Below are 18,545 nucleotides of genomic sequence, written 5' to 3'. Positions count from 1 at the left end.
CCATACCCAAATTACTTGCTGTTTTTAACTCACCTTATATTTTGGATGTAGATTTGCTTGCTGAGCTAGAAGGTTCAGTTTCAGATGTTTCATCACCAGACTCTAGGTTAGAGTGGTGCTGGAAAAGCACAGCAGGTCAGGCAGCATCCGAGGAGCAGGAAAATTGATGTTTCGGGCAAAAGTCCTTCATCAGGAATAAAATCTATTCCTGATGAAGGGCTTTTGCCTGAAACGTCAATTTTCCTGCTCCTCAGATGCTGCCTGACCTGCGGTGTTTTTCCAGCACCACTCTAACCTAGACTCTGGTTTCCAGCATCTGCAGCCCTTGTTTTTACCCTGTTTCATGCTAGCTAACATCATTAGTGAGCCTATGGATGAAGCACCGCTTTTTATTTATATGTTGAGGGTTTGTTGGGTGATGTCATTTCCTGTGCTGATGTCATTTCCTGTTCTTTTTCTCAGGGGGTGGTAAATGGGATCCAAGTCAATGTGTTTGTTGATAGAGTTCAGGTTCTAATGCCATGTTTCTAGGAAATGATTGCCAGACAACTCAGTCCTCTTGGCATTATGGTAGCCCACAAACCCGCCAACAAACTAGAACAGCAGCTAATGAACTTGAAGGACCCTATACAGACAACAAGCAAAACTAATGTCATTTACAAAATACCTTGCAAGAATTGTAACAAACACTACATTGGACAAACAGGCAGAAAACTAGCTACCAGGATACATGAACATCAACTAGCCACAAAAAGACATGGCCCACTGTCACTAGTATTCTTCCATACAGATGAGGAGGGACTATACATCCATCCTAGAACAAGCCAAAGAGAGACATGAGCGAGAATTATTAGAAGTTTGGCGTTCTAACTGGAACTCTATCAACAAACACATTGACTTGGATCCCATTTACCACCCCTTGAGAAAAAGAACAGGACATGACATCACCACAGGAAATGACATCACCAACCCAAAGAAACCTCAGCACATAAATAAAAAGTAGACCATACTATTAGTGCTTCATCCGGAAGCTCACTGATGATGTTACCTAGTATGGTGATGAAACATCTGAAACTGAACCTTCCAGTTCCGTGAGCAAACCTATATCCTGAACCTCAATCTGAGCTACAAATCTTCTCAAAACTCGCTGTCACCTTGCATTTGTTTTATTTGCAAAATACTTTAAAAACTGTCGTATTGAGACATTGAGTCATAGAATCATACAGCATAGAAACAGACTCTTCGGTCCAACTAGTCCACGCCAACCATGTTCCAAAAATTAAACTTTGTCCCACTTGCCCGAGTTTGGCCCATATCCCTCCAAACCTTTCCTATTCATGTCCTTGTTCAAATGTCTTTTAATTGTTGCAATGTACCTGCGTCCACCACTTCCTCTGGCAGTTCAATCCACGCATTATCCATTCTCCATGTAAAAGAAATGCCCTCTAGCTCTTGATACTTTTACAAGTGGGAACAGTTTCTCCCTAACCATTCTGTCCAGGCTAACAAATGCCCAGTCTCAAATGAACTTCATCTGGGGCCATAAACAAAAAAGCTAATGAGTTAGTTGATGCATTGTTTTTAAGTTTTCAAATCCTCCTGGATTTGGAGACAGTTCAATTAGTTTGGTAGTAAATGTAGCTCCTGTATTCAAAAAGGGAGCAAGATAGAAAGCAAGAAACTACAGGACAGTTAGCACAGCGTCTTTCAGGGGGAAAATGTTAGAAGCTATTATGAAAGAAACGGAAGCAAAGCTCTTGGATAAATTCAAAGGAACCCAAGACATAATCATGGTTTGTGAAAGGGAAATCATGTTTGACCGATGTACTGGAGTTCTTTGAGGAAGTAATGCATGCTGTGGATAATGGGGAACCAGTGTACTGTACTTAGATTTCCAGAAGGCAATTGATAAAGAACAATGCTAAAGCATACTGCAACTGGGCATTTGTTAGCCTACAAATCCTACAAATGACTTAGTTCCATTTTTCTGGTGATTGTAATTTTCCTGAGCTTGGCGGCCTATATAAACCACTCGCACCAGCAATTTCTCACATCAGAGTTTCTACTGGCTGTTGAGCATAACTGTGATATTAAGGTGGTAGATGACAATTGGGAGTTGCTGGAATTAACAAATGAAGCTCATAGACTACCAATGATGCATCAATGTCAATGAATTCATGCATTACATAAGCAAGTAATCAGGTGAAAATTTGATTTGTTTTATTGGAGAGACAAATACGAATATTAACAGTACCTTTTGTTATTAGCATGTTTAGCTTGATATTCACTGGCATTTCAAGTGTAGGAGTATGATACTGGCATGGATAGAAGATAGGCTGGTTAACAGGAAGCAGAGAAGATACATAAATAGGTCTTCTTCACATTGGCAACACGTAATGAGTGGTGTGCCATTGGGGTTAATGCTGGGACTTCAACTGTTCACAATTTATAAAAATTATTTGAATGTAGGGATTGTTGCCAAGTTTACTGATGACACAAAGAAATAAGTAGGTTAAGTGAATATGGAGTATAATAAGGAAAAATGTGAAATTGTCCAATTTGCCAGGTGGAATAAAAAAGAAGCATAGTATCTGAATGGTGAGAGTTTGCAGAGCTCTGAGGTGCAGAGGGATTGGGGTGTCCTAGTGCATGAATCATAAAAGGCTAGTATGCAGGTTCAACAACTAATTATGAATGCTGATATGTTATCATTTATTATGAGGAGAATTGGATAGAAATATTGGGAGGTTATGCTTCAGTTTTACAGGGCACTGGTGAGACTACAACTGGAGTACCGTGGCACAGTACCGGTCACCTTTTGGAAGGAAGGATGCAAATATTTTGGAGGCAGTTCACATAAGATTACGGAAACGTGGAATTTTGGTTGGTTAGTGTGTTATGATGAAAGGTTGGACAGCCTAGACTTCTGTCCACTGGAGTTTAGAAGCATAAAATGACTTGATCAAAACATCTAAAATCCTGAGAGGACTTGACAGGGTAAATGTGGAGGAGGTGTTTCATCTAATGGTAAAATCTAGAACTTGGGATAACTGTTTAAAAATCAGAAGTTTTCAATTTAAAGCAGAGATGAAGTGAAATTATTTTGTTCAAGAGTCTTTGGAACTGTCTTCCTGAAAATGTGGTGGAAACAGAGCAGTGGTTGATGACTTTTCAAGCCCTTGTTTAATATAAATCTATTTGAGGTAGGCAGACATGTGGATTTGCAGTTACAATAAGATCAGCCATCATCATAATTAATAGCAGAGCAGTTCAAAGGGCTGAATGGCCTACTCCTGTTCTTTGTTCCTATATAGACATTAGTGGAACTTGCAACAAAGGCAATGTAATGACCATGGAGTACCTTAAGCTTCAAACAGACTGGGCCAATCAAGTTAGCACAGGTAGTCACAGAAGATGAGTTTGTGGAATGGCCTTGTGAGAATTTACTGCAGCAAGACACTACTGAACTTACTGGGAATAAAACTTTTTCAGATCTGACATTATGTAATGAGACAGGATGAATTAGTAATCTCTAAGGAAAAAATATTATGGGAAATGATTATAATGCAATTGAATTTCACATTAATTTTGAACAAAACATACTCAAATCACAAAAATCTTAAACATAAGTGAAGCCAATTACTCTGGTATGAGGGGAGAACTGGCTACATATTTTCCTTCTGATGGAGGAAAAGTCATCACTGTAAATAAACATTAAACTCAGTAAAAAGATCCATTTATAGCTTACTACAGAGGTTAAGAATAGTACTCGATTTAAAAGAGGCTTATAAAGTTGTAAAGAACTGTAGTAGGTTTGAGGATTAGTCATGTTTTGGAAACGAACAAAGGCAATGAAAAAGTTGACAAAAAGGAGAAGAAACAAAAAATATTGGAAGTAAGTTAGCCAGAAGTGGAAAACAATTATGAAACCTTTCTACAAAATATAAGATATAAATAAACATCAGTACCTTCGAAACAGAAACATGAGAAATTAGCAAGGGAGGGAGCAAATTGCAGACATTAAGCAAATATTTTTTATCTGTCCTCAAAAAAGATGCAAGTTACATACCAAAAAAGAATATAGCTTAAGGGCTAAAAAGATTAAGAAAATTAAGGTAATTGACATCAGCGGGGTAAAGGATTTTTCTTGTGTATCAGAGGCAGATGGGTTCGTAATGTTTGGTGATCCCTGGCCTCAGGACTGACAACAGAGGACTCTATGCAGCCCATATTATCCCTAATAACTCACAAATTTGAGCTCTTTTATTGAGAAAGTAGCTACTCTTTTCAGGAGCAACGCTGAGTATGTACAGAAAGGGTCATACTCTTTGTAGCTTGGACCGTTTAATACTGCCGACGATGTAAGAAGCTCAGTGTGCCGTCCAGTAGTCACCTCCAGTTTGTGAGAGCACCATGCTAGGGCTGAGCAGTTGAGGAAACTGGCAAGGGCTCCACCCTCAAGGGACGCTAGCATCATCCCTGAGCATGTTGGGCCTTCCAATTCAAGGTCCTGTGACAGAGGGTGCACCTGTAAGGATAGGACACAGTAGCCGGTGCCCCACGTGTACCTTCATAGAAAGGGATAACACAGGGAACAGTTACAAAAGGGACAGAGAAGCAGGGTTGCTTCCATTCCATGTTTATGCATAGAGGGAAAACCCTTTAGAAATTAACAAAAAAGCAAGGTGCCAAGTCATTAGATGTGATTAGTGGGTCACCTACTGAGTTGCTTGTAGGATGCAAGTCCAATAGCTTTTCATTTAATGATGACTGCTTATGTCTTCACGCATTAATAACAAACAAGTCTGACTGATGTTAAAAGGAATACAAAGATAACACGTGGATGAGAGCTGGGATAGAACGGTATACTGTGGTGGAATGGCCTGTGTTTTGGGAGAATGTGGAGTGGATACTTCTTTGTCAACCTCTTTCTGCTTCTTCTGCTTTGGTTCCATTGCTAGAAAATTACAGCCATATTCCACCAACATCTTTTATTATGAGTATGCTTTAAAAAATGGCAATGATTGGATTTTTTGTTGTCATGCCCATTGAAGAATAGGCATTGGGCAGGATACCAGGGATAACTCCCTGGCTGTACTTCTAAATAGTGCGATGGGATCTTTTCCATTCACCTGAAAAGGCAACTGCACCTTTGGCTAAAGGTTCCACCCAAAGACATCATCTCTTCCAGTGCATTGTGGTCTCTGCTCTGTACTGGAGAAGCAGGATTCATGTTTTTTGCTGTTAGCCCCTTGAGTGAGATAAAAACGCAGGGCCTTGTGGTTCAGAAGCAAGAGTAATAACTAATTCAGCCATTGCTTTTGATGGCATCTTGAAGTCTTCGGATGTGTGTGCCTGTTAATGATTTCTCTTTCTGAAGAGGTGGGACAAGTTACAGAATCATCTGACGTGAGCTAACAGGCTCTCATGTCAAACATTGCTGATTCAGTGTGGCCCTTGTGGCCGTAACCATGGACTATACCAGCCTGGATCAGAGGCAGATGGGGCCTGGGCAGTCTTCCTCCCACACTTGGGCACCAGGCTTCTCTGGTGTGGTACCTTCATTTGCTTTTTCCTTCTTTTATTTCTCTGCCTTGTCTTTCCCCAAGGAGGAGTGGTGTTGCAGGACCTTGTCTTCATCTAGTTCCAAGCCTCATTGTCTTGTCCTTTCATGCACAGCACAACAGGCAGCCTAACTTGCTCAGGAGAATGGAAGCGTACCATCAAGATAGGAAAAACCTGCTTAATTTTCTTAGGAGACGTGATGTGTCATTTATACACATTTATGTTTATTTTAAAATCTGAACTTTGAACTAGTGGCATGTGAGTATAATCTATGTTTGTCAACAGGCTTAATGATTAATGTATAAATATTTCTGCAGCCATGATGTTTTCTTTTAAAACACAGTATAAGGTGGAGTTTTCTTTTAGTTCAGTCACAGGATTTGAGCATTGCTGGCTGGTCCTGCACTTATTGCACTAGCTACCCTTAAGAAGGTGGGGGGGGGGGGGTGAGCTGCCTTCTTGAACCACGCCAATCTATTTGCTGTAGGTAGACCCTTGATGCCATAGGGAGGGAGTTCCAAGATTTTGACCTAGCGATACTGAAGGAAAAGCAATTTGCACGTATATCCACATTTACATGTATACATGTATATTTTTCAAGTCAGCATGATGAGTGCCTTGAAGGGGATTTTACAGGTAGTTGTGTTCCTATCAATCTTCTGCCCTCGTCCTTCTAAATGGAAATGCTCATTGTTTTTGCACATTTTTTCTAAGGAGCATTGGTTAATTTCTGCAGTGCATCTTGCAGAAGCTATACATTGCTTACTACTGAGTGTAAGTGGGGGAGGGATTGAATGTGTGTGTATGTGGTGCCAATCAGGTAGACTGCTCTGTCCTGGAGGGTGTCAAGCTTTTTGAGTATTGTTGGAGTTGCACCCATCCAAGCAAATGGAAAGTACTCTGTCATACTCCTGACTAGATAGTGTACAGGTTCTGGGGAGTCAGAAGATGAGTTCTCACAGCAGGATTCCTAGCCACCGACATATTCTTATCACCATAGTGCTTATATGACTTGTCCAGTTCAGTTTCTAGTCAATATAGTTTTGTTTATGTTGGATTATTTTTATGAGCAAGCAGAATAAATAATTGTGTGTTAGGCTTCAGGTAGAAACTTCTGGATATTTTGCTTGGCTGAAGTGAAATGTCCGAAGCTTGAAAAAAATCATTTTAGTTTCAACTTTGCAGAAGTATTGACATGTGTATAACAGTCGGTTCCAAAGAAAGGAAATTGTTTAGAATTGATAAAAAACTGATTTCTCAGTGTAAGGAGTTTCCTTACAGATGCAGAAGTGTTTGGTTAAAACTTTGAAGGGTTTATTTAAAACTGAGAAAGTCTAATTTTGGTTGTGTGAAAATTCAAGGAAGAAGTGATCAGAATCTCAAGCAGGGGAATCAAAGCGACAGTTGAGTCAAACCCTATATGTGATAGGGAAGAGAATTCCCTACCTGGTGTTTGAGTACCGTAGCGAATGTTCCTGGGAATAATGGAATTGTGGTTTACAGTGTGTTTTAAAATCTTTAAGCTTGTCATTATATGCAAACAGTGTTGTTTATTCTATTTTATCTTTATTTCTTTTGTATAATGAGCTCCTGTTTTATTGTTAAAAACAGATCTGCAGCATTGTATGTTTGCGTTTCAAAGAAAGATCACCTTCTTAAAACTGAAGAAAGAAAACAAAGTATGATTTGACCAAGCCAGATTTCAGTCTGGGATCTGACTTGTCCAAAAATAACACCACCCGGGATACGAACAGAGATCGTTTGGTTTGTAGCATGTCTTTGCTTCCATGCCTTTCTTGCTGTTATGAGACTTCTGAATGGACCTCTCAGTCTTTATGCACCTTCCATGTAGCTGTAACATTATATTCTTCGCTTTATTCTATTACCCTTATGTACTTTACATGGTATGATCTGCCTGCACTACACGCAAAACAAAACCTTTCACTGTACCTTGGTTCATGTGACAATAATAAATCAAATCAAATGTCTGGGTGTCAGATGAGGCTCAAAACTAACTTCCTCACGGGATAATTGTTATACAGGTCAGTCTGCTATAACGCACATTTAGTTCATGCAAATTCGCTATAACACGATTGACAAATTGGGGACATTGTTTCTAAAGTGCAAATGTTTAAAGTGTGAATTGGTTATAACATGATTCCAGCTCCATTAGTTTAAATGGTGCTGCTCTTACACGATTTTCTTTAATATGGGATTGCATGAGAACGGAACTACCGCATTAAAGCAGAACCAAATGTACCCTAACTTCATTACAATGTCTGGATGTCAGTCAGAAAGTATGTGATGCCTGGGACCCCTGAAAGATGTCACTGCTGGAAGATATTGTGGCAGCAGCCCACGAACAATCCTGCAAGATGTGTTTCCTGTGCTCAGAGAGCAGCTGGACATTCACTGATTGAAAGCATTTTCTGTTCAGGAATCTGACTGAACGGTCTATTGGTGACTTGATAGCTGTATGACTGCGATCAATGACCCCAGACCTGAGGGAATCCATCAATGATGCCAACTTGAATACCCTGTGTATTCCGAATGGCCCATTTATCTCATCGTGGAGGCATAATCCATCCCAAGAGTAGGGCACCTGTGACCTCCCTCAACTGATCTCTGGAATGACCAAAAGCATAAATATTTAAGGTGTGGCGACCATGATGACTGAAGCTAAGAGCCATCAGTTCACTATAGAACAGAGCACAAACAGTGCTATGACCATTTGCTTGAGCAAGGCCAATCTCCTACTGCACCAGCGCTGTGATATCTGCACGTAGCTGGTTTGGAACAGTACACCACTGTCTCATACAGTGCTTTATTCCCCCGTATACCTTAATGCAATCTTTTGGCCTCCTAACTGGGCACATGCATATGCCGTGGTTTCTCCTCACTAGTTTGTCCAATGTCTGACTAATCTGCTCCCATCCCAAATCCCTTACTGCTCATTCTTTCACTAAGGCCTCCACTCCCACGTTACCATGTGATGTGTGGATGCCAGTGATGCCAGTAGCCTTGTATCCTCTCAGCAGGCCATCTGAAGAGAGATCCTCATAACTACAGACCTTTCAGTGCCAGTTGTGACAACTCTGGTGGAACAGCTGAATCTAACTTTACATCTATTAACTGTGTTACTCATTGCATCCATTAACAGCCATGGCTTTCCAAATGCGCCCCAGAAATGCCACTTTGCTTTCCCACATTGCCTTCTGATTTAAAATTTTAATCTGCTGCTCAAAAGCCTTTTGATGTATTCCACAATGAGCTCAAGGACTGGTTAATTAGAAGTATGCAAGTTGCCAGCTCCCATACCTCAAACCCTCCACCCCAACCCTTCGAACACTGCCTCATGGACTAGAGCTGTCAGAATCCAAGGACACTACTTGGGAACACAATTTTCAATGCATATCTTCTCACAAACCTGCAGACATGGGAGATTGCACATCCAGACCTGGGTGTCTGCTATGTTTACATTTGATTGGCAGATCCTGTTGGACCTCAAGTGCAGGTCGTTCCTTTCAGAAATTAGGGAGAAGCTTCACTCAAGTGTTAAAACGTGGGAAGGAATAGTTTTTGTGTTCATGTATGCAGGACACTGGTTACCATCTTGCTTACTTGGCTGTACAGTTAATATGCATGCTGCTCAATGGCTCGTCATGAGGAAATGTGGTTTATATAGCATCGGAAGACAGTCAGTGTGAAGGCCTGCCAATTTTCCTTTTGCAGAAATATTGCACTTCCACCATCTCGCTACCCCACTGAGATCTCCCACAACTCCCTAATAATGGCATTTGAGGTTAAAATGTAGATTTGTGAGTCAGTGGAAAATTAATCTGCCCAACTCGCAATGATATATTTTGTGGTTGGGTGATCAGTGGTTTGCTGCCAGAGCTACCAGGCCACCCAGTTATAGTAATTTTAATCAACTGTATTTGCTAGAAATAATTTTCCTTTTTAAACCACTTACCACAGCAATCACATTGGACAAGAGACAGAATATGACTATAGACACTGTAAAGTATAGAACCACTTAAAAGCTGTTTATTAACTTCAAATAATATAAACCAAAATAAGTTTCAAGATCTGCTGCTTGGAAATATATACTTACTTTTTGGATGTAGTTGTTACATTTTAATAAATTTGGAACTGCAACGGTCTGAATGATGTTAAAAGTGAATGTACTCTCCAAATAAACATATCTAGTGCACAATCAAAATTGTTGTGGTTGACACATTTCCAACTATGAACAGAACCACTGGATTTCAGCCAATCAACATAAAACATAAAGGCTGATCACGTCAACATTAATATTTAACTTGAATAGAAAACTATAGTAACTCTATATAATATAATGGAAATATTTTGTCCACCAAGAAATGAAGAACAGCTGCCAAGTTATAAAAAAAGAGAAATAGTTTGTTTTCTTCATTTTTAAGAAAGGAAAGATTTTGTTTTAAACAGTAGTGTTTTACTGCATTCTGAGTTGTACCATAATGTGGTCATAAACGCACACATCGGGTCTAAATATCTAACCAACAAGTTACTGCCAATATATACCAACAATATTCCAATCTACAATATTAAGTCAGTCCAGCAATAATATTTCAGATGCATAGAGGACATTTTTTTTGCTGACAACTTAAGAATTAGTTGCATTTAGACAGAAACCAGGAAATGGAAAAAAAGTGAAGCCTAGGGCTTATTTTCAAAGAAACAGGACTTTTGGACAAAAAGAAATCAGTTTTAATGTGAGAGACAGTATTCTGGAAAGTTTTCCCAAAATATACAACTCCAACTATAAATAATATGGTTATTACCTGATGTACCACAATACACACTGAGTGAGGAGCTTGAATGTTATTCCAAAATGCAGACTGTTTCATGAAATGTTAGACAGATTACCTTATTCAAAAAACTTGAACACAAGTGTGATTTTCCTTTTACATTTTCAGATCTACAGTCTGAATATAAAACTGTACACAGAAGAGGGTGTTATTGCAAATGAATCCTTTGAAAAACAGGTGTTGTGAAATATCTACACAGGAGTTGGACAGTGGGTGGCTTGATGCTGCAGGCAGGCTGCCATTTTAATACTTAAGTTTTATGCATTTTGCTAGCCATAGATATGGCAGACATGATGGAAGCCATATCATGGGTGACTATGTAATTTAAATTATGGCATTCTACTTTTCAACATAGTCAAAAATATCTATTTCTATTGATCTAATAAAATTATTTTTTGCTGGGTATTCGCTTTACGTATTTGTCTAGAAATAATGAAAAATGGTATCCGAGGAAAAACGGTTGGGCACTAATCTCATCAAAAGCTCAGATTGTGTAAAACAAACTCTGTACTTGCCAACAAGAGAAGATCAAAGCTAGACCCAACAATAACAGAATAACAACTGCCAATCTGTTCAAAGCTCAAGGAAACCACAGTGCAAGAAGAGCTGTTTGAAATGTCTAAACAACCTGCGATTTCCTCACTGCTCTGCTATTAACAGTGACTTGCATTTATATAGCATACTTAATGTAGGAAAATGTCTCAAGGTATGTCACAGTAGTGCAATCAGACAATATAAAAGTGACTTTTATCAAATTAGTTGGTTAGCCACATTCTCAAATCTATTCAAGTTACATTATCCCTCAGTCGTTTTTATGAACTCTTTAAGTCAGGTACAGGTTCAATACTAAGGAGGCTACTTTTTTCCAAAGAAACATTATTTTACAATACCACAGTGCTGAAATAGCAAGTTAACTAACTTGTTAGATGGTATTTCTCTTTCCACTAGTTAAATGGTGGTATCAGTCCATTTGCAATAGGTCTTTGGTTTAGTAGCAGTATTCTCAACTCTGACACATTCTCAAGCCTGACTCAAGACTGCTCCAAACAGCGGAGGCTAGAACATCATTCCTATTGTGTTGATAACCAATTGGATCACTGCATTCAGATGGAGGGCTACATTTTCAGTGGTAAAATGTAGCCCATTCCAAAAATTGAAGTGCCCTTTTTTGCAGACACTGCTGGATTTGAAGTCTCCTTTTAGCATTCACATTTGCCTTTTTATCAGTAGAAATTGTTTATGCTGATAATCCAAGTTAAAAAAAAATTAAGTACCTTAATGTATCCTAGGCATATGATAACAAAGCAAATAACAAAACAAAGCCTTAAGTCTATATCACCAAGGCTCCATTGCCAAGTTCTTGTCTTTCCCAGCTAGAAGGTCAATGGGTAGCAGATGCATGGGAACACCATCATGTGCAATTTCCCCTCCAGGCAACACACATTCTGATTTGGAACTATATCACAGTTTCTTCCGTGTTGCTGGGCCCAAATTCTGGCACTCCCTTTCTAACAGCACTATGGGTGCACCTGGACAGCAGCAGTTCCAGAAGACAGCTCACCACCATTTTCTCAAGGGTGACTAGGGATTTACAATAAACGCTGGCCCAGCCAGCAATGCCTACATTTGTGTAAAAGTAAGTCTTAAACATATCATTTCCCCTACAGTTATTAAGAAAAATATTTAGTGCACAATGTTGTACCTTATAATAATATATCACCACTTTTACTTATTATGTTAAATTATATTCTTAATATTATTTTTATGCCATAGCCCTCAAATGGATGTTAGGACCCAGATTTTCATAATTGAATCATGTGGTTCAAGTCGGAAAATATCCCAACTTTGCATTTGCTCCTGGGAAATTAAGAGGACCTTTAGCAGGTTGGAATCACGTCCATCAACTCCTGGAAGTGGAATGTAAGAGCCATAGAGCAGACATGTGACAAGGAAGGCTGATTACAAGGTCCTCTCAGTTCTCCAAGATTCTCCTCTTTTTTCACAAGTTATTAGGCTGTTTAGCTTCCTTCCGACCCCACCAATCCTCATGGTCCCTCACACCCTCTTTGCCAACTCACGTTCCCATACCTGATACACCACCTCCATAGTGACTCACCCAATATCGTCAAAGGGGTTCAGGCACCCTATGGAGATGAAAAGAAATCAAATAAACCTCTCGTGCATATACTCTTGACAGTGAAAAAACTCCCATTCTTGAAACACGTTCAAAACTTTTAAATCCCCTCAAGTGACTAATCTCCTTATAAAAATGTCAATTTGTGACACCCAAACTGCATGTTAGGGCCCTTGGAACAGATAGAATGAGTATGTTTGACCTCGACACTAAGTTTGTGTGAATCATGCTCCACCCCCTTTCCCCAATTTGCAAAAATTGCAAATATCAGGACTTCCACAAACAGTCCCTCCCACTGGTGTTTTAAAAAAGCCTGCTGTGTGAAAATCCAGCCCGAAGAGTTTGCTGTCTCAGTGACTAAAGCGCACTCTATTGATGTCACTCAGAATTATTTACTTGGCACTGGCAGTCAAAGACTATAAGGTATTACTGCCCAAAGGCATTATCTCCCAAAAACTTCACCAGTGCACCAACACAACTACAAAACTTCTTTTTCACTGCCTTAGAGTAATCATTATTCAACATTTATTCAAGCAAAACATTAACCTAGCGATTCCATCATATGAAAGAAAACAGACACAAATTGATTGTAATATATTGCATCAATTTTAGATTTAAAAAAAAGCACATTTTTGAAACTTTATTTTATCTCAGCAGGCATTAAACCTTTGAAGAGACCCATCTGTATATATGTCTGAGATTCAGACCCCTGCACTATGACACTAAACCTGTTGCTTTGGTGCTGTTTCTGTTTCAAAGGAAAGCTAAAGTATTTTTCAACCCTACATTAGAAAAAACTACATCCGTCCCATGGGTCACTGAAAATCCTTTCTCACTTCAGCCGCCTTCTTGAACTCAGTCAAAACATTTGCGACTTCAAAAGCAAGTCTAGCTGGCTCCACTGTGGGCCCAGGTTGCTTTGCCCCAGAGAGGCTAGCTTACTTGGTTATGTTAATTTTTTTTTGCAGTCTGTTTGACTTCCATGGGCATTGTACAACTTGACAGGAAAGCTGAAGGTTATAATGTGCCTCTTTCTAAGTAATGGCCCAAAATTTCAATCGCCTTGAATGTGCTCAAATTTATTTCCACATGAAGACATGGGTACATTTTGCTTTTGGAAATGTTGTGCTTCCGCGGCTGATGAGCAGTTAGTCCTCATGTTAAACCAACTGTGTTAGAGAAAATAAACACAGTAGCTTATGTCTATAACCGCGCATACAAGTAATTTTTAAAAAATGTCATAAATGCTCAGGAATTTTCCATGCAGTGCCTGTTTTTCAAGAACTGAACAGCTTGCTAAGTCTCCAATATGGCTGTATGAAACGTCTGCAGTTATTGGAAGGGGGGAGGTTCAGGGCAGTTATGTAGTGGTATTATGGTATGGTTATTGGACTCTCAATCCAGAGATCGAGCTAATGTTTTTGTGACACAGGTTTAAATCCCACTACGGCAGATGGCAAGTCTGATGCTAATGCTAAAACTCATCGGATCCTGTGGAGGAATACTGTAATCCTTACCTGGTCTGGCCTATGTGTGATTCCAGAACCACAGCAATGTGGTTGACTGATCTGAAATGACCACTATTCAAGTGGCAAGTAGAGATGGGAAATAAATGCTGGCCCAGCTCGTGACATCCTGACTCCATGAATGAATAAAAAAATCATCAATTTGATGTGCAGTCACTTCACCTGAATGTGCATTTGGAAAGGTTAGTGGTACGCCTTTCAACCAACCTTATATTAAATCAATATGAGCTGATACACTACTTCTCTCACTGGTTACTTTCTGGCCCAACCGTCCAGGCTTCCTAGTCTGATCATATCCAATCGTCACTTACTGTGGTCCACCAGTAGCATCACAGCAGCTGGCATTCAGTTGCACATGTCTACGGAAACGAGGTCAGAGGGCTAATATTGGGAGCACCTAGAGTCTCAACATTCAGATACAGGGACTGTACCCCATGACCCCACATGTTCACCTGAAATTCTAGGGCATAGTACAACAGAGAATGTGTTACAGAGAGGAAATACCAGTTCTAGAATCAAAGTACTGCTGTACAATATATGTTTCACTTGTACAAGGAATTGTAGTAATGAGATATCTTCAAAAAAAAACTCAGTGATCTGGCAGAATATTGTCGAAATAAAATTCTCAGGAGGAGGATTGGTAATGTGTTGAGAAAGCATTTATCAGCAAATGTTTCCTTGACTCTTCAACTCAGACATGAGGCTCGCATCCATGTTTCCTGACAAATCACAAAGTGCTCACAAAATGTGGGAGCAAATTGCTGCAGATGCTTGAATTTGAACTGAAAACAACAAATGCTGTAGATCACAGTGGGTCAGGTAGCATCCATCGAGAGAGGGCAAGTTAGCGTTTCAAGTCCAGATCACTCCTCATCAGAGATGAACATATCAGTGCTCACATGTTGAAATCCCACATATGTCGAGGACTCTGGCAGCAGTCTCAGTGGATGAATTCTACTTTGCATCCTGAGATTTCAGCAACCTAGCCTCACCTTTATCCTGAATTTCCAATCAGAGTTTCAGCTTGGTGGCATCAACTGCAAAATCATTTTCTTTTTGGCACTCTTCACCTGTCTTCTGTCCTGATGAAGGGACTGTATGTTTAATGGATAGCTTCCTAATCAAGCAGGCTGCTTCATCACGAACGGATTTGAGTTTTTTGAGTGCTCTTGAAATTGTACTCATCCAGGAAATTGCAGAATATTCCATCACATTCCTGACTTGTGCCTTAAAAATGGTCAACAGGGAGGCAGTCAGGAGACAATTGGTTGTTGAAGACCTAGCCTTTGGTAGCCACGGTCTTTATATGGCTGCTTCCATTAAGATTGGTAGGGATTGGTAAAGATTGTTAAGAATGGTAATCCCCAGGATGTTGATGGTAAATTCTGTGCTGGTGATGGTATTGATTATCAAGTGGAGATAGTAAAATTGTCTTAATTCTGGCACAAATATTATTTGCCATTTACCAGCCAAAGCCTAAGTATCGTCTAAATTCTGTTACACAGAGGTACAGATTGCTATAGTATCTGAGGACTCTTGAATAGGACAGACTAATGCAATCATCAGCAACATCTCAATTTCTGACATCATGATGGAAGGCAGGTTATTGATGAAGCAGCTCAAAATAGTCAGACCAAGGACACTATCCTGAGGAACTCTTACAGCGATATTCTTGGGCTGAGATGTTCAGACTCCAATAAACCCAGCCATTTCATTTCAGTCAGACTGGGGAGATTGTACCTTACCAACTTAATAGAGTTCTTTGAGGAAGTGACCAAGTTGATAGATGAAGGAAGGGCTGTTGATGTCATTTACATGGACTTTAGTAAAGCATCTGATAAGGTTCCCCATTGTAGACTAATGGAAAAAGTGAAGTCATATGCTGTGCAAGGGGTTCTAGCGAGGTGGGTAAAGAACTGGTTGAGCAACAGGAGACAGAGAGTAGTAGGTGAAGAGAGCTTCTCGAAATGGAGAAAGGTGACCAGTGGTGTTCCACAGGGGTCAGTATTGGGGCCACTATTGTTTGTAATATACATGAATGATCTGGAAGAGGGCACTGTTGGTATGATCAGTAAGTTTGCAGATGACATGAAGATTGGTGGAGTAGCAGAAAGCATAAGGGACTGGCAGAGAATACAGGAGGTTATAAATAGACTGGAGAGTTGGGCAGAAAGGTGGCAGATGGTTTTCAATCCAGACAAATGTGAGGTGATGCATTTAGGCAAGACTAATTCTACAGCAAATTATACAATGAACGGAAGAGCCTTGGGAAAAGTTAATGGGCAGAGGGATCTGGGAGTACAGGTCCATTGTAGCCTGAAGGTTGCTGCACAGGTGGATAGAGTGGTCAAGAAGCCATACAGTATGCTTGCTTTCATTGGACTCGGTAATGAGTGTAAGAGCTGGCAAGCCATGTTAAAATTATACAAGACATTGGTTCGGCCGTATTTAGAATACTGTGTACAGTTCTGGTTGCCACATTACCAAAAGGACGTGGATACTTTGGAGAGGGTGCAGAGAAGGTTTACAAGGATGTTGCCTGGTATGGAAGGTGCTAGCTATGAAGAAAAGTTGAGTTGGTTAGGTTTATTTTCAGTAGAAAAAAGGAGATTGAGGAGGGACCTGATTGAGGTTTACAAAATCATGAGGGGTATAGACAGGGTGGATAGAGACAAGCTTTTTCCCAGGGTGAAGGATTCAATAATGAGAGGTCATGCTTTCAAGGTGAGAAGTGGAAAGTTTAAGGGGAATACATGCGGCAAGTACTTCACACAGAAGGTGGTGGGCATTTGGAATGCGTTACCAGCAGAGGTGGTAGAGGCAGGCACGATAGATTCATTTAAGATGCATCTGGACAGATGCATGAGTGGTGGTGGGGAGCAAAGGGATACAGATGTTTCGGAATTGGGCGATAGGTTTAGACAGTGGATTTGGATCGGCTTAGGCTTGGAGAGCCAAAGGTCCTGTTCCTGGGCTGCAAATTTTCTTTGTTCTTTGTTTTTTGCCTCCAAACTGTGGTGTTTTGCCCCAGATTCCCACTGACTTTAAATTTGCCAGATCCCCTTAATGCCACACTTGAGGTCAAAGGCAGTCACTTTCACCTTACCTGGACTCTAAGAGCATTATTTACTGTTCCTGAACCAGTAGCCTCTACCTTGGGAGAAAAAAATGAATTTGGCTTTTCTACCAATCACAATTACTTCCATAAATGGCTCACCCACTGATTTCTATGTTAACTTTTAACTTTAGCCTTCTCCAATGAACACCGATTCAAAAACAATATGCCTTTCTCCTCCTTGACACTTCTTAGTTTGTAATTTGAATGACTCTTTTGGAAAAAATAAACATTAATTCTTTGCTTTATTTACCTGTCTATTTCTACCTTCCATTTGATTCCCTCCTGTTGTGGCACTGTTTGTAGCCTTCTGTTATTCTAATTATCACTGATGACTGATGTATAATTGTTCTATGCTTTCTACTTCTTTTCCCCTTATTTTACCACTCTATAGTTCTTTTTCCAAAATCTTCTCAAAGTTATAAAACCCTTTAAACACTTTGTTGTACTGACTCCCACCTTTTTCCTGTTCATCTTTCCTCCACTTACCATTAAGTTCTGTTGCACAAAATGGAGTGGGTTTCCCTGGAACAAATCTGGAAAATTTCTCGAATTGACTCGCTGCTCCACAGAGGGAAAAAAAGCCCTCCAAAAACAAGCCACCTGTAGGAACAGCTGAGCTGTCAGTGAAGAGTGAAACAGATAGATAGTGTTGCCAGTTCTCTCAGCAGGGGTGCTTCGATCGACACCTGCCTTCTGCTCCTGGCATTACTGACGTCTCCTTCTCGAGGCAGGGCTTAGTGCAGGAAGAAAGCAGCAGTGTAGCTGGGAACAGAGGCAGGCATCAGCCTTCTGTTCTCCCTCTGACAAAGCAGGAAAGAAATTTGTGTCCTCATGTACACAGCCACCCACGCATCCCACCTCAGTACATAGATTATATTAACAGAGAGGACACAATGAAGATTCATTTGGAGGCTGCATGTTGTGCGAAATTACAAAGTAAGTAAAAGAAAATTGGCGTTATGTTGAGAACATTGTGGGCTGTTCAAATTCATGAAGCGCTGATCAGTATAGATAAAACAGGCTGCTTTCAATGACTGAAGCACATAGAATGAGATCTGAACAGAAATATGAAAAGTTAATAAATGGGAGTGTAGTAGAGAAGGAAGAGAGAATCGTTGAATCCGCTACAGTGTGGCCATTCGATCCATCGAGTCCACACCAACCCTCTGAAGGGCATTCCAACCAGACCCACCCCCTCCTACCTTATCCCTATAATCCTGCATTTTCCATGGCTATTCCACCTCGTCTGCACATCCCTGGAGACTATCGGCAATTTAGCATGGCCAATCCACCTAACCCACACATCTTTGGGCTGTAGGAGGTAACCGAAGCACCAGAAGGAAACCCACGCA

The 18,545-nt window shown here is 40.2% G+C and overlaps 1 protein-coding gene across 26 annotated transcripts in view; it reads right to left on the bottom strand.

Moving 5' to 3' along the window:
* The window catches only part of eya4 (EYA transcriptional coactivator and phosphatase 4), a 554,349-nt gene that overhangs the window by 373,390 nt on the left and 162,414 nt on the right, over positions 1-18,545 (bottom strand). The window contains exon 1 of one of the 26 annotated variants that reach the window (XM_043686464.1): positions 12,504-12,536. The exons of the other annotated variants lie outside the window; for them this stretch is intronic. Within the exon in view, the coding sequence (XP_043542399.1) occupies positions 12,504-12,521 (18 nt within the window). The 5' untranslated portion in view covers positions 12,522-12,536. Of the gene's footprint in view, positions 1-12,503; positions 12,537-18,545 lie in introns of those variants that run through there. 26 annotated transcript variants of the gene reach the window in all.

This window comes from Chiloscyllium plagiosum, chromosome 3 (assembly GCF_004010195.1).
Source record: "Chiloscyllium plagiosum isolate BGI_BamShark_2017 chromosome 3, ASM401019v2, whole genome shotgun sequence".
Classification (NCBI taxonomy): Eukaryota; Metazoa; Chordata; class Chondrichthyes; order Orectolobiformes; family Hemiscylliidae; genus Chiloscyllium; species Chiloscyllium plagiosum.
Note: the sequence above shows the minus strand (reverse complement) of the source record. Positions and strands in the feature narration are given on the sequence as shown.